The sequence below is a fragment of the Oreochromis aureus genome, linkage group 23, assembly GCF_013358895.1.
Source record: "Oreochromis aureus strain Israel breed Guangdong linkage group 23, ZZ_aureus, whole genome shotgun sequence".
Classification (NCBI taxonomy): Eukaryota; Metazoa; Chordata; class Actinopteri; order Cichliformes; family Cichlidae; genus Oreochromis; species Oreochromis aureus.
Window position 1 is genome coordinate 34,740,558 of NC_052963.1, and position 20,283 is coordinate 34,760,840.

At 40.5% G+C, this 20,283-nt stretch overlaps 3 protein-coding genes across 4 annotated transcripts in view; 2 read left to right on the plus strand and 1 right to left on the minus strand.

Moving 5' to 3' along the window:
- atp8b3 (ATPase phospholipid transporting 8B3) overlaps nt 1–14,085 on the minus strand; it is a 51,524-nt gene extending 37,439 nt beyond the window's left edge. Inside the window, exon 1 of the mRNA XM_031726802.2 lies at nt 14,022–14,085. The gene's annotated coding sequence lies outside the window, so the exon portion shown is untranslated. The remainder of the gene's footprint in view (nt 1–14,021) is intronic.
- Nucleotides 3,061–5,408, plus strand: si:dkey-172o19.2. 2 transcript variants are annotated; one of them, XM_031726795.2, is made up of 3 exons: nt 3,061–3,262; nt 3,384–3,448; nt 3,925–5,408. In XM_031726795.2, the coding sequence occupies exons 1-3, from the start codon at nt 3,260–3,262 to the stop codon at nt 5,012–5,014; spliced, it is 1,158 nt and encodes a 385-aa protein (XP_031582655.1). In that variant the 5' UTR covers nt 3,061–3,259; the 3' UTR covers nt 5,015–5,408. The 2 variants fall into 2 exon arrangements, with proteins under 2 accessions (XP_031582655.1, XP_039463025.1); XM_039607091.1 differs by lacking the exons at nt 3,061–3,262; nt 3,384–3,448 and adding an exon at nt 3,505–3,577.
- nfil3-4 (nuclear factor, interleukin 3 regulated, member 4) lies at nt 8,673–16,004 on the plus strand. The gene is made up of 2 exons (XM_031726791.2): nt 8,673–8,938; nt 13,886–16,004. Exon 2 carries the CDS (start codon nt 13,916–13,918, stop codon nt 14,672–14,674), a length of 759 nt encoding a protein of 252 aa, XP_031582651.1. The 5' UTR covers nt 8,673–8,938; nt 13,886–13,915; the 3' UTR covers nt 14,675–16,004.
- Nucleotides 16,005–20,283: the final 4,279 nt, after the last annotated feature.

The following is a 20,283-nucleotide window of genomic DNA, read 5'->3' on the forward strand; positions in this document are numbered from 1 at the left end:
TTTACAAGATAGTAGTGAGACCTGCAGTGATGCATGGTTTGGAGATGGTGACGGTGACACAAAGACAGGAGGCCGAGCTGGAGGTGGCAGAGCTGAAGATTTTTGTTGGAAGCGATCAGGATGAGCAGTTTGGAGACAAAATAAGACAAGCTGAGCAAGGCTGAGATGTTTTGGACATGTGCAGAAGAGGGATAATGGATATACTGGACAAAGGATGATAAAGATTGAGCTGCTAGGCAGGAGGAAAAAAGAAAGACCTCAGAGAAGATTCATGGATGTAGTGAAGGAGGACACGCAGAGGGTTGTGTGACTGAGGAGGATGCTGGGATAGGAGGAGAGGGAGGCAGATGATCCGCTTTGGTAAACCCTGAAGGGAGCAGCTGAAAGAAGAAGAATAAGGAATAGAGGACAACTGGTGTTCTTTGTCACAATCAGCAGATGTGATCAACATCTGTTTGAGTAGCCTTCTTCCTTAGCCTGCAGCCAGCTGTCTAAACAATTTATGAATCCTTTACGAAATTAACTAGAAATCCTGTCTGTGGGGATAAATGTACTTGTGGTGGAGTTTATCAGACAGGCTGGGTAATTAAAACCTGTAAATGACTAAATCATTAGCTTTTTCATTGGATTTACTGGCAAAAGGAATACAGCCTTTAACAAATGTTTGAAGGCCCTCCGCATCCATATTTTGGGTAAAAATCAAAGCTGCCAGCAGCAGGATGTTAGTCGAGCAATCACTGGTACAAAAGAAATACAGATAATGGTCAAATGTTCAAAAGTGTTCTCTAAATTGGACACTGAAGCATTATAAAGCCAACAGGACTTATACTGCTCAAGCTAAGTAATCCACATAAAAGAATCATCTGCAACATGCAGTCAGGATGTGGGTGTTGCCACACACGAACGTGGGAGTGCAACAAATTATGCAGGCCCTTCATATCACAATGTTTTCTAAGCATGTATTATTTTTTTTTAAAGTGCCAATAAACTATCCTCGAAAAGGTCCAGATTCACACAGTGCTGAGCGACACAGTCGAGTAAATCGGATCACTGTCTGTCTAAAAATAAATCAGCCCTGCATTTATTAATAATTTGGATGCTATCATATTTATAACACCTGCTTCCTGTTACTGCTACAAGTTGATGCTACACTGTAGTCTTCACCTGCATATATGTACATGCGTGTGTGCACGTTTGTTTCTGTGTTTTGTGTACATTTATGATAGTTTGTCTCTTTTCAAAGCCATCGAACTAATACGCGGGAACCAATACAACCTGACAGGTAATGTGTCTTTAAAAATCTGGAGACAATGTTCTTACTAAAAGAAGACTGGTGGAACATGAGTGACTGTGGCTGATGTGGTTATGATGAGTCAGACAGAAAATTCTACTGGAGTTTTTAACAAACACACATCTGATAGGACACCCCCCTGTGATATGGACAGCCCCCTCACTCTGCATGCTACAAAGAAGTCTTCAGCACAAACTGCAGAAGAGTGATGTTGTACAATGTGGTTTTCCATTCTGGTTGCTGTTCAGCTTCTGTGTCTTCTCGCGAGAAGCTGCTTTTTTGCAGCCTTTCAAAAGAATACCCGGACTAGAATTAGACTGTGGACAGAACAGGGGAGGTGGATCATTAGGATCGTTTCACCTGTGCTTCTCAAACTGACCCGAACTTGTTGATGCTTGGGCAGTTGCAAGGCTGGAGATTTCAGTGCTCTCTGCAGACAACCTAATGTACCCTGGTGCACTTTGCCCCTGTCCCGTGCAGATAGTGATTCATCTCTGGCAGCTCGGGTGAGGGAGGATTCAAACAACAGCCTTCTTGGTTGTGTTATGAAACATTTTGTTTTTTTCACCAATAGACCAATAGATGGACAGGCGGATTCGCCACTCTTAAATGGAAAAATACAACACAGATAAACAACTGGAGAAGAATGAGAGATGTGGGGAATCACGTCTGCACCAGTGAAGATCAGTGACATTGAAAAAGCTAGACCAAAACCAGGTGCAGAACTAAATGGAATTCCACACCATGTGACTGAATTAAATATGGATAGATGAATACTGGGGAGAGACTCGCCAAAGGCACAAAAAAGGGTTTAACGAATCACATTTATTAAAGTAAATTTGTATGTGTAAAATACTCACTGTACAGCTACCTATTTTTGTAGACGTGTGGAAGTGAACAAGAGTTGTGTGTGTATTGTGGTCATGTTAACATGACCACAACGTCCTGACATTTTAGATTAAAACATTAGCACTGCAAGGCACAGATGGTGCTTACAAATTCTAAAGTGCTGCTTTATCAGATGGCTGGACCGAGCAAATCCAGCAACGGGAAAAGAAATTCCCACAATCCCACAACAGGAACTGCCTCTTGAAATTTTCCTTTTAATATAGCAAAAAGGAACTTGAACTGACCAGCAATTTCTCCTTCAATGTAATTTGTCTAATTAAAAAAAAAAAAAAAAAAGATACAGGGAGCGCTAAATTACAAATCTGGATTTTAGTGATTCCCTGCATCCTTCCTGAGGCTGGACTAGTGTATGAATGGACCCATTCAAAGTCCATCCTGAAATTTAACTGTGAGCACGTGATTAGCAGTTACATGCACCATAACCTTCATTTAAGGAGGAGTTACAGGTGCAAAGTAGGCACAGGTAAATCCATGAGACGTTATAGCTTTTGTTAAAGTTCCCGCAGTGTCCATTTGAAGAGATGCGCCACATGCTGTCCAACACCGTGATATGGAGCGAACATTTTAATTAAAAAAAAAGAAAAAAATATCTCTAAATCTCACATATATGTAGCTCGTGCTTTCTGGGATTCGTTTCAGTGTTTTATTTCATTTCATCACGTCATTCAAAACAAATAAATAAATAAATGTAAAAAAAAAGAAGCTCAAAGTAAAACATAATCATGTCGTAACCCAAACCATGTTTTCTACTAATGAGTAAAGCTTACTGAACAGTGGTGTCACAGTGCGACTGTTCTGTAGACACGTCGACCGATGTGCTGTAATTTTACAAAAGTAATAAGTAAGACGGTTGATCCAAATCGACTCATTTCAGTAACACCTGTTGGTTTGATCGTGGCCACACACAGCTCTCTTGGACTTCCGCACTCCAAGTTAAAGTTGCCAGATCGGTTTCCACAGAATGAAACAGACAGCACAGCGTGATTGGCTATCCGTGTGGCCTATATGTGCGTACCGCCCAGCAGCTCTGCTCTCCACATCACCGCTGATTGTGAGTGAATGGTAAGTTCAGCCCTTTCTCTGTTTCACCCCATGTAACACCCACAAACTTAAAAAAGATTAAGTCACTTTTCCAAGTGCTGCGCGTAAAACTGTATGTCGCTCTTTGCGTGTGTGTTTGCAGAGCTGCAAGAGACGCTCAAAGTCCCGGCTTCTAAACAGTCCCACAGGTGTCATCCTTCCAATCAGGTCAGTGTCAGTTCAACTTTACGACGCTGTCTAATTCTAAGGCTTTAAAACGTGAACGTTCACATTCAGTATGGTCGCGTAAAGTTCCCTCGAGGCTGACTTTAATGTATATGTCTGAATCTTAAGAAGGTTAGAAACGGTTTGAAATGAAAAAGCACCGCCACTGTCGTATGTGCCGACACCATTTAACGTTGTGGTGGAGTAAGGCTGTTTAGATTAATGCACATTGAATTTACATATTATTAACTCGCTTTTCAACGTCAGTGAACTACATGTTTCGTCAAATGTCTGAAGTACATTCAACTCAAAAATGCTCGAAATACACGTAAACGAGTTTTCTCAGCATTAGTTATGAATCGAAACTTATGCAGCAATCATTGCTTTAGGTGATTCAGGTGCAGCTAACGGGGTCAGATTTGTGCTTGATGCATGGATGTATGCATGCTGCTTGACTGACACTTGTTTCCCTCCACTAGTGTCATGAGCTCCCCGAAAAGCCCTGACGGTGCCGGGACAGATGCTCCTTGCCAGCCCTCCTCCTCAGTTGAGAGCAGTGGGTACACGGACACGGAGCCTCGGCTCCTGACTGGGACTCGGTCCTCCCTCCTGGCTCGACGTCTCATGCGCTTACAGGCCTACAGTAGCCACTTCACCCCCGTTACGCGCCGGAAGAGGGAGATGATCCCAGACGATAAGAAAGATGCCAGCTACTGGGACAAGCGACGCAAGAACAACGAGGCGGCCAAGCGGTCCAGGGAGAAGAGGAGGCTGAATGACCTGATGATAGAGGGCCAGTTACTGGCTCTGAGTGAGGAGAACGCCCAGCTGCGGGCTCAAGTGCTTAACCTGCAGTACATCAGTACCCTGAGCATAGAAAAAACCAAAGCACCCTCTCCCTCTGCGACATCAACAGCGCCTGTCCTAGCGCCCACTCTGCCTTTGTCGCCCATACCTCCCCACACCCCTTCTCTCTTCCAGGCAGGAATCAGGGCTGTGCGACAACAGGAAACTGCACTGAACCAGTATGAGTCCAAGCTCCCTTGTTTTGGCTCAACTAGAGGTATTTTTAATCCACTAGGCCATCGCAATTGTGGGACACAGCCAGGCATCCTTCCTCTCACCGGCTCCGGTGTCCTTTCGCTTCGAGATAGTTTAGGGAGCGGAAGATCAGGGGAGGTGGGAGTGGATGCCCAGCGCCAGGTCTCCTCCGCCGATGTCATCCCCATCTCCCCCAGTGTATCTTCCCCACCCGTCTCTTCCTTCTCAGCAATCATGTCCTCTCCTGACGCTCTCCACCATGCCTCTGCGCTCTCGTACCCACCCCAAAACTGGCTGGTGCCCCAGCTGAACCACCCGGCGGTGTGTAATAATCTTCTTCTGCCCTGGCGGTCCTCCTACCTGGCTCCGTCGGCCGTCTACTCCGGCCTGCCTCTCCACTTACATGAAAGGCAAAGCCAGGGTGTCGGGGTGGAGGCGCACATTCAGAGGGGGCTGAAGAGTCGGTTCAGTAGTGCAACGCCTGGTTTGTCTCAGCTCGGGATGCATCTCAGTTCTGGGGGACGCTGACTGGACAGATTAACCGTTAAGGTGTAACTTACAAGAAGTTTTAAAAAAATCCCCAAACTTAACGTGATTCCATATGCGTCCAAATATGATGTGAGGTGAAGGCTTTTGCAGTTACTGTTTTTTTGTTGTTGTTGTTTGCCAGTAAATATGCAGTCCAAAAAGAATGAAACGTGTGCAGTGGGTCATAATGAAAATATGAACAATTAAAAAACGAAATAAACAACCTTCACGTGGCCTATATTCCCCGAAAGATCGGCCATGAACAATGTATTTCACCACGAGCTACACGGCACGATTTTCTGTGGTTTTATTCTGTTTGAATGAAGCTTTTACGCTCCCGCTCTTTGTCTGCATTTGTTTTATACAATGAAATATTAATGTATAATGTAATAAACACACAAGCTGTTTATTCGTTTTTGTTTTTTAATGTTACGCCGGACTTTTCTTTTTCATTCAAATTATTTAATTTCATTGCAGTATGCGTATTTCTTGTACATTTTTACCCTTTGCCAGTGATGAAAAACAAAAAAACAAACAAAAAAACACAGCGATTGCACCAGTGAAACTGTGCGTGCTGACTCGGTATTCCCCTGTATCCCCACTGCGTGATTTCCCAGCACAATTCGACTCGATGGAAAACTGAACGTTGAACCGTTTATTTGTGGGTCAGCAGCTCAGTGAGACACAATCCACCACATTTCAGTGAGACACCACATCTGAGTAATGTTTAAATCTTTAAATGCTATGCTTTTGTTAGAATAGGGTCTTTAATACATGAATGTATATCCATGCATTCGAATAGTCCTGTTAGTCATTTTACAACCAAGTATAAAAGTAATGCTTTAAGTCTAAAAGTAAGTATAAAACTCTAAGAATATACTCTAAGTATAAAAAGTATTACTTTTATACTTGTCTAAGTATAAAAGTAATACTTGTATATACATACACATACATACACATACACCAAGTATAAGAGTAATACTTTAAGTATAAAATACTTGGTGTGTGTATATATGTGTAAATATATATATATATATATATACACACTAAGTACAAAAGTAAGTATAAAACTCTAAGAATATACTCTAAGTATATTTTATAGTTAGAGTATTACTTTATCCTTATAAAAGTATAAAAGTAATACTTTTAAACTTAGTTGTCTACCGAATATCTATCTTTAGTACGCACTCTGGGGAAAAATGATTTATTCATAAGCGTCAGTAAATTACATCGGAGATTTCATTTTTAAAATATGGAAATAAAGGCAGGCCGTTAACGTGTAAAGGCAAATAAACAATCAGGAACATTCTGGTTTATGTCTATATGTTAGGTCTAAACAGTTCACTGGAAAATCCACCTATAATCCTTCCAGCCTCATAACTTTGTTATTAAATATGCTAACAATTAGCGCTTAGAAAGCCTCGTAAGTTTCTGTTCAGTATTTAAGCTCAAATCCAGTCTTTGAGTTATGACTGGCTATTACAAATGTTTTAAATATGATTATGTGACAGCAGATTTGCTATCAGAAGTAGTTTCGGGTGCTCCCTTTCTTATAAAGCGTCACCACAGCAGGGGAGCTCTGCATGCTTCATTTTTTTAATTGTATTTTTTTGAATCCCTTTTTATGCCCTTCTTGATGCAACCCCCCCCCCCCCCCAAAAAAAAAAAGGAGATCCGTGTCTCCTCTCGGGGTCGCAAGAGGATCTTTCACTTGTTAGGCGAATGGAGCATCATGTCATCTCTGACCTGCTCCGCAGTGCTATCACAATCGAGTCTTAAATACCCATGCACGATCACAAAGCCTCCAGCAGAGGGCGCTACAACACAAACGGTGTGGCAGATGGATTTCGTTTTGTGGAATAATTTCTGCCTTTCCAGTAGTATGTATGCATTTTTCAAACATACACCGGTTATAGAGTAATAACTAAATAAAGTAAACTACTATTAATGCTACCAATATATTCACATCGCATATTTTTTATTCAGACTTCAAAGAAAAAATATTATTTTAAATTAAGGCGACCAGATGTTCTATTTTATGTGAGAGCATAGAGCATTTGTATGCCTTCTCCTGAAACTCAACACACTCAGACACTGTTCCACATTTTGAGTGGTTTTATTTAACAAAAGTCAGTACACGTAAGTCTTTGAAGAAGTTTGTGGTTAAAAAAGAGACGTGCTGATACATCCATACTAAAACCCAAAGATTATTATCAGGCACAGCAGCAGCTGAAATAGCAATAAGGTTTTTTATTGTTAGCCACATTTTTTTTAAATGGAATCAGTGAGTGTAAGAAGACAAGCTCATCCATAAAACAAACTTTTAACCTTCCTGTGACCAGTGCCCAAACTGTGACCTGTATAGTTTGTGTGTTATGGGTTAAATTCTTTTTATGGGATATGTCATATATGACAAACTGGTGACATGACCTATATTGTCAGACAAAATCAAATCCTTTGACCCAGATTTAATTTGTTTGGATGTGGTCACCCCAATTCAATCATGGATTTGAACTTTACTCTCCTCTGAATAAATGCTTGACCTCCTTTCATGAAAAGGGACGGCCTAAATGAAGGTTTCCCAGGTGTTAAGGTTAAAAACAGAAAAATCGATGACTGAATGTCACGTTTAACTTACTGGAACATGTCCGTCAGGGCTCGTGATGTCAAATTCATGTCTTTGTGTAAGACACGTTCCAGCTTTGACAAACAGTGCGTCTCAGTGTTCGTCCATCCGACACAGAGAGACGGACTGAAAATAAGTTTACATGCGAGTTTAGAAAACAACATTTCGGCATAAAAGGAACCCTCTTTCAGACCTTTGAAAAAGAAAGCATTTTTGCCTCCACGTGGACCTCTCGTGCTTATTTCTCTAACATTAAGGACTTACACGCATCACAACAGGAAGCCAAAAATCTGTCTACATGTGACACTGGCTATACATAGAAATGGGCGTTGAAGTAAAATTTCCAGTCACGACAAAAGCATGCATTTAATTCCTGTGTCAAAGTCATTTTGACCCCTTATTATAACAAGAGATTCTAAATTTGGATAAGAAGAAGATTAACTGAGCAGAGGCTTGAAATACACTCTCATAAGTCACAAACACTTCTGCATTTTCTGCGAATCTGAGGTGCCAAAGATTTATTTAAAAGTCACACATAAAGTTTTAGTCACGTCTTCTCACTCCTCTCACTTATGCTTTACTCTAAATATCTGAACAACACAGAACTGATGGTCATATCATTACATGGCTGTTGTGGCTTTTATCTCTAAAACGTCTCATATTACTAAGACTGCCACAACTACTGCTGCGCCCAAGCTTTTCTGGAACGAGACATCAGGTATGTGACTGAATTTTAACATGTGGTTAAAACATTTCACCGAACAAAGTATCATAGTGCAGCTGCAGTACGAACAAAATGCTGTAAAGACACTAGCACTGCATTTACTCTAGAGATTAAAAAAATCATATAGCTTTACTAAACTCTAGGGCATTAGATGCATGTTTTCATTTAGTTTTGGCATGCTATAGACCAAATATGCCTAAAATTGAAAGCAGCATCATACAGGGGAGACCCCTGTGTGGGCAAGCCACTACCACCACAATATGATCGACATCAAGGAAAGCAGTCAGACACTTTTCATGCGACGAGAGAGGTGGACAGCCAGAGTTAAAGACAGGAAAACAGCGCGTTAAAAAAGGCTGAGAGCAAAGCAAAAAAAGAGAGAGGTGAGTGGGTAGGACTGAAAGCAACAAAGTATTATGATCCCCACTCGGCTCATATGTGCATTAATTGCTTGACAGTGTCTAACAGAAGAGTTCGGCACTCTAAGTTGCACATTAGGGCGAGAGCGAGACCTCTCTGAAACAGTTCACTGGCAGCTCGGCGGCAACAGATCTTGTGGATACGCTCGCTGAAGGTAAGGCCTGAAGCGCATTTTCTCACATATACTAGCTCTGACCATGTATGTTAAAAGCAAAAAGACAGAATGAAGGAAATGGTTGAGGTGTTAGTGACCGAAGGACGGACATTTATCAACGCGTGCACAACTGGTCTTGCTGTGATCACAGCAAAACATAACTGTGTATTCTGTGAAATTGTCAGTTCAGCAAACCTTTGAATCGCTTTATTTCACTCGCGACCAAAAGCAGAATTAAGCAGCCAGACTTGTAAAGTGTCATTTTCTTTATTCAAAATTACATCAGGTATTTATTCTATATTCTATTATATGGTGACAGTTGTTTGAGGAAGAGGAAGTGTTTGCACTGTGTAACTATGTGCAAGAGGAGCACAGTTGTGTACATGGAGCTTCTCTACAGTAAACGACATATTTCTGTTAGCTGTATTCTTTAAATAAACTACCAAGGTTAGGAATAAACAAACTTTTTGATGTTTTGCAATACGAACACTCTGAACGTTATTTAGCTATCTCAGGAAAATTGAACAAAGGTGAAAAGATATACAAAGGTAGGGTAGAGCACAGAACAACAGTAAGATATGATGTCAGATGATCTATAGCTCATGTGAATTGTTGTATGTCATCTCCGCAGCGGTGTTTATGTGAGTGATTCGGTTTGTATCTGTATGTTTCTCTATTTGCTAGTTGAATTATTCAAAAAGTCCAGGATAGATTTGCATGAAAATGACCAGACGTGGGACTCGGCCCGACTCAGAGATCGTTGACTTTTGAAGCTGAGCTAGCCCCGCATGCAGATCCCCACTTTTGGAGGGATTCTTTACCATTGCGAGGGAATGCGAAACTGGATACTTCGCGCAATTTTAGCAAATCCATATCAAACCGAAGTCTTAAAAAATGGGACAACTAATCATGATGTTCTCAAAAACAATGTCACAAATGAATCGCTTCTGATCCAACCAATTCGACCATGATGTGGAGGAAAATGTCTCGGCCTGCTCTTAGATGCTGCGCTGTGTTGTAGATGTGAGAAAGTGGGAGTTTTTAAACATTTATTAATTCATAAGTTACCAATCCACAATCATGCAGACTTTTCAGACTAAGAAGTGGTCTCACCCAAAGCGGAACATTTTTAATAAAGCTATATTTACTGCAATGACGATACCCGCGTCTTGGTCACTTAGTAATATATTACGCATGATGTAGTTGGGACATTTCACCTGTATGAAGCCTGAGATTGATTGGAGCTGCAAACATCACAAGTTTGCAGAAAGTGAAAGTGTGTTTTATGAAAGCATAAAATGATTTTACAAGTAAGTGAAGGTTCACTGTCCACCCGCAAGTAAATAAAGGTCAAGGACTTTGGTAGCAGCGTTGCTAATAACGCTCGCTATGAGCGACCGGAAGACTTCAAGTATAAATCCAAAAGGTTTCAAAAAGTAGTGCGATCACAAGTCTAGCACATTTATGCAAATTTTATAGCCAGTTATGAAGCTAAATGTCTATTTTGTGATACAAATCATAATTTGTGACACTTGAATAAAAAATGTTTTTGTCGGTATGGCTGACAAAACAATGGGGAAATAATATTTTTCACGTAAAGTCAGGAAAATGACAAAAAAGGCAGAACGCCTGATGTTTCGGAACATATTTACTGCATGCAAGGCATTGTGAGGATGGTAGTTTGTATTTTATCTGCTCTTCAAGAAATGCATTGCATTACAAGACGGTTAAAAGCAAGAACGGAGGCGAATTCTTTATTCACCCAACAGGGAATTCTTTCACACTAATGGCAGTTTCAAGGTGATGTGAATAGAGTACATTGAGGTGGAAAGCCACAGAATATGGACTGACCAACTTTTCCTATGAGTACTTATTTTAACAAAGCTTGGCAGGGTACAGAGCAACACAACAACAGATGTTAGAGTGTGAGAAAACGGATAGACACCAAAAGAAGAAGTCTGAGAGTTCCTTACTAAAAAGCAGGCGGGCTATAATTAGTCGATAAGAAACAGGTGCAAATGTGCAGCAGAGTAGTGAGCGGGGTTGGCCTCAAGAGAGATTTCACTCAGGAACCCTCTCTTTTTTTATTTTCTCTTTGTCTGTGTCTTCCTTTGTGATTATTGTTTTCTCTCTTCCTGCTGTTGCTTTTTTTTTTTTTTTATAATACAACTCTTAGTTTTTGTGTCAGACACCAGTTTGCAGGTGTGCACGTTCTCACACAGAAACACACGGGGTTTCTCTGGGCAAAGGTTTGAATATTTTTAACCAATGTGTACTCTCACCACTACACACAAGGTACATGGCCTCTTTGAAACTACAGTTTTGTTGCCTCTGGCAAAGTCTGACTGTACGGTCACTCGACATGCTAAGAAAGCACTTTCATTTTGTACAATGAAATAAAAAAGGCCATTCTACAGCCTTGCAGGGCATTGCACGGTAAGTAATAAGCTGCAAAGTTATTGTTTGCATTTAAGAGCATGCTATATGTGTGACATCCTGAGTGACAGCTTTTTTTGCAGCTCTTCTATGAGGTGTCACAATTGACTACTATCATAAAGTACCGTGCAGTGTCTGATTAAAAAAAACACTTATCAGGTATTATATTGTGAGCAAGAATAAGGTGTGAATGAAACATCAATGAGTTAAAAGAGATAAGTGTAAGCCTAGCATGTATGAGTCTATGTGTGTTTCTGATTGCACGTACAGGAGGCTGGCTGTGGTTTTTAACACATTGTTCACCCATCTTGCACAGCTTCCCATAAAAACCACCCACAAACCCACGTGAATAAAAGAGAATTCATTAACAGCAGTTAGTATTCCTCCTATTCTGTTCATTTAATGAAGGATTCGAGTACCACGTACAGCAAAATGGACAAACTCTTACTGGCTGCACGTTTGTTCACACAACAAAGTGATGCACAAAGATGAAAGTGCTGGAGAGGGGAAGCAGTGACTAGAAGGACAAGGCGATCAAAGAGGAAGATGAGGGGGAGACAAAGTGAGAAACATGAAGCATTGTTTGACTTCACGTTAACTAAAGATACCTATGCATAATTTGCATACGCCGAGCTTAGGCCACCTCAGCTGAACTAAAAGCCGCCTGGTGCTACAGCATCTTTTCGGTCGCATAAAACCTCGCGTGAAAAGTTTCCGTTAAGAAGTGTTTTATTTGGTTTCACAGATATAAAAGTAAAAAGAGAAAGGCTTGACGAGTATTTTTATTTGGTTTTGACAACACAGATCTGTAAAATCACAAATGCAAACTCTTCTAATTTGGCTCCTCATCAGCCATGATGCAGACAAAGCACGCTGATGACTCAGTATGGAATATGGAGCTAACACATGAAGCCACAATCTTGCCATTCTATGTATTGTTTCCAGCCTTATTATTTTCATATGTTTCATATTGAGACAGGTAGGTGGTGAGGCTAGTTCAGGAAGGGGGGTTGTGGGTCTCGAGGTGCTAGACAGAGTGTAATAAAGTACTGAACTGTAATAGCCTCTAAATATTTTTGGAGAGGAAAAAAAACATAATGGCATTAAAATGGTCCGCCATAGATGGACCGGGTCTACAGTCACGTGCAGTATTTTATACAATTATATCCTATTTTTAAAAAAGCCCTTTATATCTGAACATTAGCCATTTATATGCTTAAAGCGGGAAGAACAAACATAAAGTTGAAAATACACAAAGGATATGCGCTTCTATTACTCAATACATTACACAAGATTAGGGACTAGCACTGCAACAGCATCCCGTCGTCATCATCGGCTAATCTGTTTTCTCAGTAGTGCGATTAAACAGCTCGCCCTAACAATATGATAAAAATATGGAGAAGTGCTCGCTGTTTTCTTTAACCAGACCCTGAAACGGCATCCGTAAGTGTAAGAATCCAAATGTAAGACATATTCAGATTATAAATGTGTTTAATGACAAGAATCACTCAGAGCGTTCAAACCTTCACCGAGGCAGCTCGCTCTGTGTGCACGACTTCCTTTTAAGGGAATATGCATTTGGTGTATGTTCACCTTGTTTTCTTTGTTCCTTTAAAATGCATTTAAAATACGTAATGGATACTGATTTGTAAATGACTAACTATATTCTGCAGTATATCTCTGATTAGCTCATTCTCTGTCTTGACGATAATTTCTTTAAATATTTAACACATTTGAGGATCATCTTGAACGAAAGGCAGATATGAATATAAAAATTAGATCAGAGATCAAATGTGATGTGATATTCGGATGCAAACTATAACGCGATACTCAGAATCCTCAAATACCACAATCATCTCCTAAATGTTGTCAGTACAAACAGAGGCAGCAGAATTTAAACATAGTTATAAATATAAGACATTTTATTGAAGCTTGACCTTGAAGAAGAGGTCAGAAGTCCAAAGTAATATTTAGAATGCCCCTATATCATTTCTTATATTCCCTTATGCTGTCAATATAAACAATGGTAATTAGAAATAGCTCTACACAGCATTATTATCACGTCGACTTATCTGTTGACCTTGAAGGAGAGGTCAGAGGTCAAATGTGACATATTTTAAATCTTTACACGGTATTTTCTATATGTTGACAGCACACAGTACAGCTGTAAGGATACTGGAAATCGTCATGTTATTTGAAAAGAACCCCAAAGCATAAATATTTTGTGGTTCCTGTTCGTTTAATGTAAAGCTATATCTATAATTACCTCCACCAAGGACGTTTTTGGTAGCGTTTGCATGTGCGGCATTCTGTAAACGTGATATCTCAAAATGTTTTTATTGAATTCTGACCAACCTTTGTAGGAGTGTAGAGCGGGGTCACATTGACAATTCATTAAATTTGTCTCATTAGTCATTAAAAAACTGCCGATTAGTTTCCTGATAAAGAACTCATTGCTTACTCAGCTGCTCGCTTCAGCCCCACTAACTGCTCTCCTCTACTCGATTTCAGGTCTCTGTTGTGACTCACTCTTCATTTAGCATGGAGTCCCTATCGCTAGCTTTTCACGGGGGCCAAGAAAACCATGTTTTACACGTGGAAAACGAACTGGTACGTAAAGGACCCCGTCGCAAGAGGGAGTTCATACCTGAAGAAAAGAAGGATGCGCTCTACTGGGAGAAACGTCGCAAGAACAACGAAGCTGCCAAGCGGTCACGGGAGAAGAGAAGGATGAATGACTATGTGCTGGAGACTCATCTCATGGCTCTGAAAGAAGAAAACGCCAGGCTCAGTGCTGAGTTAATGGCCATCAAGCTTCACTTTGGCTTGGTTCACCCTGCAGCGTACACAGGCCAACAAAGTAACCAACTGCAATGCCACTTCAGCAGCAGCAGCCAGCCTGTAAGCACCACCAGCACCCACCAACAATCCCTGCAGAGAAACTACTACTGGGGTGGTAGAGACTCTTCTGTCCTGCCCAGTCACCAGCCTTCTAACCCCTTTCTGATCCCTGCATACGCCCTTCATACGATGAGAGGCTATTCATATTTCAACAGACCAGCTACTAGCGGCTCTGGCATCCTCACGCCCCTTGTCCTTCCTCGAAACCTCCTGCCAACCCATTCCCCTCATCCCGTAGGTCCTCTACTGAAGCCCATGGCAACAAGAAGCCCCTCAGATGAAGAGGAGGAGCAGCAGGTTCCAGGGCTGCTGTCCATGTCTTGCCCACCTCCGCCTCATAAAATCATCGCCAGAGGAGGCAGAGCCCATTCTCCACAAAGACAATACATGTCTGACTGACTGTGAAACACAGAAGGATGAATCTAGCGTACAGCTTCATCAACCAAGAAACAAATGTGTTATTTCTTTTTCAGTACTGTCATACATGCCTGCTGACGATGTAACGTTATTGCTGGGAACTAACGGCTCAAGATGCACAGCCCTTTCAAAATGAGAACTTTTCAAGTGTGTGCAGCATGCAAACCTCCCCCCTCTCCACCTTTTGTTCATACAGCTTTAAGTTGCTGACCATTCCCATTGCAGCCACACAAAGAACATTATAAAGTAGGGAGTACAATTTTTTCCGTACAGTCCATTCATGCTGTTTAACTTCACAGAACACGATGCTGTGGTGTTTGTGCTGTTCGCTGTTTGTACTTTCCTGAGAAAGTATACAAAGAATAAAATGCACGCAGAACAGGGCGGGTAGCCACATGTGGGTCAGTGACGATAACAACACTCGCTCACCTTTGCCCACCACTCTCACTTTAGAAATCTGTTAATTTTATGCAAAACTGTGACTGAGCTACAGATGTGTGTCCGGTGTCACGATGTCTCACTGGTGTTAATGCGACTGACGATGTTAATGCAGAACTTACAGTTTAACTTCTCTGTCATCATATCACACACTGCCTTTACAAACTGTAGGCCACAGTCTGCCTCCAAACGGAAAGAGTGAAGTATGAAGCTGATCTGTTTTGCCGTGTGAGCAGATGTAGTCATTTTCTTCCATACTGTGGCCACAATTTGTTTTTATTGTTCCATTAACCTTCAGAACCCTGACATTGTTTTTAATATTTTTACACGTAAAATTGATTAAAACAGATGAATAACAGCATTTTGAACAAAGTCTTTGCTTTATTCTTTGACACAGTGCTCACAAAGATGAAAAACACCCCTGGGCCTCTGTGTCCATGCTTAAGGTTTTGGGGGCTTTGCTAATAAAGTGTGACAGTCTAACCTCACAGAGATAAAAACAGAACTATTGCATAGCTTTACAAAAACAGTGGCTGTGACCCCTTTCTTGGATTTGGCTTGTGTTTCAGTGTGTTTTTGAGTCAGCAGCCAGCCGCCCAGGCTGCAGCAGGTTGCTGGCTCATTGCCTGACAGTGCTGCTGGCCAGGCAGGCAGCCAGTCCCAGTGGCTCAGAGACAAACTCAAAGAAACATTCGGTGTCAACAGAAAGACAGCAGCTGACTGCAGATGAACTCTTTTCATAATATCACACTACTTTACAATAACTTAACCAGCTATTTAACATCAATACGAAGCAACATCAGATAAGCAAAAGTAAATTGGAACTTGGTCTATGTTCAGAAACAATTTGCATTCAATAAAGAGTGAGCAAATAGAAATCCCACCTGTTTGGTTGCTTCTTATTTGTCATAATTGTCTCTCACGGTTAACGCCTAACTTTGTTATCAGCAGACATCCAACTGAAACAACAGGCAGCTGTTATTCCTCTGAACTTATTAGCTGGGTTTTATTTTTCATCAAGAGCACAGCCTACAGGGGTCTGACGGACAGCTAGCAAGCTATAAGCTATTTTTTATTTATTTTTTTGGCGTTTTTCAGATAGGAACAGTGGAGAGAAAGAGGGAGGGGAAGGCATGCGGCAAATGACTTGAACGCGCTCTCAGCCATACGGCATTGTGGTCGCCGACTCATCCCAGTGAGCTAAAGCAGCGCAGGAAGCTACGAACCTGGTGGCTAAACAAAACTTCCACGTAGTTACAACAGAGAAAATGTGGTAATTTCAGAGTGAGATGCACTTACACTTTTTTAAAGCTGCCGAAGTACTCGTGATGCTCTGTAAGCATTTGTGGACATTAGATTAAAAAATAAAAAATAAAGCACTGGAGGGATTTTTTTCCTAAATAACTTTTTACCTCTGGGTTACACACAGCCAGGATTATGTTTTAGCTGACCACCAGTAGCTGTGATCTATGATGATTTATGCATCTCTGTTATTAAGACTGTTTATGATATATTGTTTTCTTTTTTGTAGTGGTGACATTGACGTGATCAGGAAAAAAACTAAATAAAAATTAGCTTTGTAAATAGTTTTGTATGATTACAAAACTATTGAGGCAAAGCTGCATCGCTATAGTGGTCAAGGGACCAGAACAGCAAGTTAAATTTCAAGGGCTGGAGGGAGGAGGGGGTAGCCTAAGTTTATATTTGGTGAAACCCTGATTGAGATATATTGGTGACTTCAGTCACATCAAATGAAAGCAAGCTAGTTACAGTAAAGCAACATATAGCATCATACGCGTCACCACAACTGCAGACAAAGTCCGAGCTGTGACCTCAATCACAGCCTCGCTGGGTCAGCCAAGCCTTAGCAAGTGCTCTAAACAGAGATCTGGTTGCTGTATGACAGTTTGATCTTTTGAAAAGAATAATGAGCAATGAATGAATCATAATTATTTCTCCTCTTTGGTTACATATCAATAGTAATCAGTATATTATCACTAGACTGGTCCAACACAATAACTCTTCAAAGGCCCAGAATTTTCCATTTGCACACTGTCATCACAGTCAGACATACTGAAATACTACTACATGAAAAACAGTGCAAAATACTATCTGGATCTTATTGTTTGTTTGTTTTTAATTCAGTGTCAGACAGGCTTCTGTGAGACTTCATGCCTCTCAAACATAAAGAGCAGACACTGTTTGTTTTCTATTTAGTAACTTCTATAATTATCATGTACAGAACCACTGCATATAAAATTAGCAGAGACATACTGAAATGCTGTAGGCTATATTTTATAAGCATACTATGTAGCTGGCTGATATTTGCTGCCGATTAGTTTCCATTTGTCTGTAGATTTTTCTCACATCGAGTTTTAGTTTATGCTCTTTGGTTTAGCTTCTGTTTGACATTTTGTGTCTTGCTTAGTAATTTCGTTGGACTGGAGTTTTATTAATGCTCGACTCCTTGTGTTTAGTGCCCTCGCGTATCTTATGTGATTCCCCTTCTAGTGACTTCCTGTTTTCTTTTGTTAGTTATTAGCCTCTTGTGCCTCACCGTTGGTTTGTCTTTCCTTGTTATTGTCTTAATTTGTTTCAACTGTCCGTTGTTACCCTGTTGTTTGTACTTTCCTTGACTCTGTGTGTATGCGCAGCCTCAGTTTTCCTTTTTCCTTCTACCAGGTGTCTGTCAACGTGCCATTGTGTGTTCCTGCTTAGTTAATCCATTTTGGATTTTTATATTCTCTGCATTCAAACTTATTTATCTTTATTTGTTCTTTAGCCTAAATTTTGAGTCTCACATTTAGGTGCTGATCCCGCAGTCAGTGATACCATATTTATAGCCTGAAAGCCATTTTCTTTAGAGAAAATGGCTTTTGGTCTTCATATTTGAATATTTTTATTATTTTTTAAAAGTAACATATTAGACTGTAGCCCAAAAATAACACAGTGCTGGATAAGCAACCATCATTTCAACTTCATATCTAACTAAAAATATATATATTACAAAAAATAGAAAAGTAAGTGGATAAGAATACTGGATGAACATTTTGCAGCTATTTATTTTAAGTGGCAGCAGGTCAACAACATGATTGAGTATAAAGATTGGCAAAAGTTTAGCAATCTGGAAAAAACACAGAATCATTTTAGAGGGATGTTCCTCTATGTACAAATTCTAGGTGAAATTTTATAGCTATGATAATGAATATCTGATTATCTATAGTACATAACATCTTCAAACGATTCTGAGAATCTAGAGAAATCTCTGTGCAAGAGGCACACGCCTGAAAGTCTGCACTGGATGACTGTCATATTTGGGCCCTCGTGCAGCACTACATAAAAACAAGGACGATTCCGTCATTCTGAATGAGTGCACAGGCTCGTGAACACTTCCAGAAACGCTGCTGTCTTCTCTGGACCAGAACTAAGGCTGGGCTTCAGTGGAAAGCTGTTCTGTGGTCAGATGATTCACGTTCCTGAGCCCGTGTGGTACAGAATCAGTTAGTCGTCTTTTCCTTTATTGGTTTGTGACCTTGTCCGTTGTGTTCAGAGGCTTTTCTAGAATCTTTGAGTCGTTTAAGCATCATAGATGATAAATTCACCAATTTTATGTTGAGAAGGCCTTGTCATACATTGCTGAACTCATGCCCACACAGTGTTTTGCAGCATGGGGAAATCCTTTTAGTTCTCAGAAACTCCATCTCTCTGACACTGACAGTTAACTTCAGTTAGTAGTGAGATATTCCAGTGGATTTTTTTGAAGTATTACACAACTTTCCCTCGGTCTTTTGGCGTCACAGTTCTAAATTTCTGGAAATGAACACATATTTTTCAAAACATATTGGAAATGTTTCAGCTGTATGTTGTTTTTGTAGTATGACTACAATATGAATGAAGTGTGTTCTTTTATTTACATCTCAGGGTGTATTTCCGCGTTTCCTTTATTGATTTATTTCTGTATTATTCATATTAGAACCACAGTTTTCGACATGCAGCCATCGGTGGTTGTTGGTAATTCTTTGTGCAACCTGCTGGTGTGAAAGAGCGTGCTAATCTACATCTATTTTAACCACTTTATGTTGTGATATAACTGAAAACAATTTGAACTGTTTGAACTTGATCATAGACTTTTTAATTCCAGTCACAGTAGCAAACTAAATCATCATAACACTGACAAACACAGGTGTCAATAAATGTCATCTCACTACTGGCTAAACCAGTACAAAAATGACAATTACCAAGACAAATCACCACTCTGAGATGACACATTGCAAACACTAACTAGTACTGATTTGCACACTTTTCTTGTTCAACTCTCAGTCATATGCTAGCTCAGTAATCAACAGTAATCCATTAAACTTTTGAGAAACTCTTTATCAGAACATGTGTGAAGGTTTGGGGGTTTTGAAGCAAGAAACTAGGCTCAGTTTAGCTGCCTGGCATTTGTTCTCTACTTAAACTAGTACCTGCGCTTGCAAATTGTTACCTTCCTCTTTTTCACCCTCACCGTCACCAACGAGCAGCTGTGGCAGGAGACACTGTGCATCGGCAGTCTTTGTTCAAACTGATTCAGATGTAAGATCTTGCCTTAAACTTGTGTGAAATGCAACCTTTAAAGCCTTTCTGGGGGCACGGGATTTAGATAATGAATGCAAATACATATTTATTAAGCACAAATTGACAGGTGCATAGTGCAGGTGTGCTTTTTGAAGAGCTTATCAGAAGTGCTGCAAGCAAATGAAAAGCGGCGCACATGTCGCAGCAGGTGAATTGTTTTTTTTAACAACTGCTAACCACTGCATTCCCATTTAGACCACCACACCTCAACAACATGGTAGCAAAAAAACGTGTGATTACGACCCCCCACACACACACACACACATGCACACACCCACTGTGTTACATCATTTCAGCCACTTTATACTTGTTCCCATGGTACAGATGGAAATAACCTTGCTGAAGCAGAAGCTGGTATCTCTGTGTTAAAGTGCATTCTGACATCATTTCCTCTGGCAGCCAAATGAAGAAGGTAGTTCAGGGCAGGGTTTTAACACGCTCTGTATTTTGCCACTTTTGTCTACTCCAAATAAATTAATAAATGGTATAAATGCAAGGCAGACCCAACTGAGTAATGATGTCATTTCACACTAATT

Excerpts from the sequence above, each read along its gene's own strand:
- si:dkey-172o19.2 (XM_031726795.2), top strand. Across the intron at positions 3,449-3,924 it reads GGTGTCATCCTTCCAATCAG|TGTCATGAGCTCCCCGAAAA; the intron begins GTCAGTGTCAGT and ends TCCCTCCACTAG.
- nfil3-4 (XM_031726791.2), top strand. The coding sequence starts at position 13,916 with ATGGAGTCCCTATCGCTAGCTTTTCACGGGGGCCAAGAAAACCATGTT.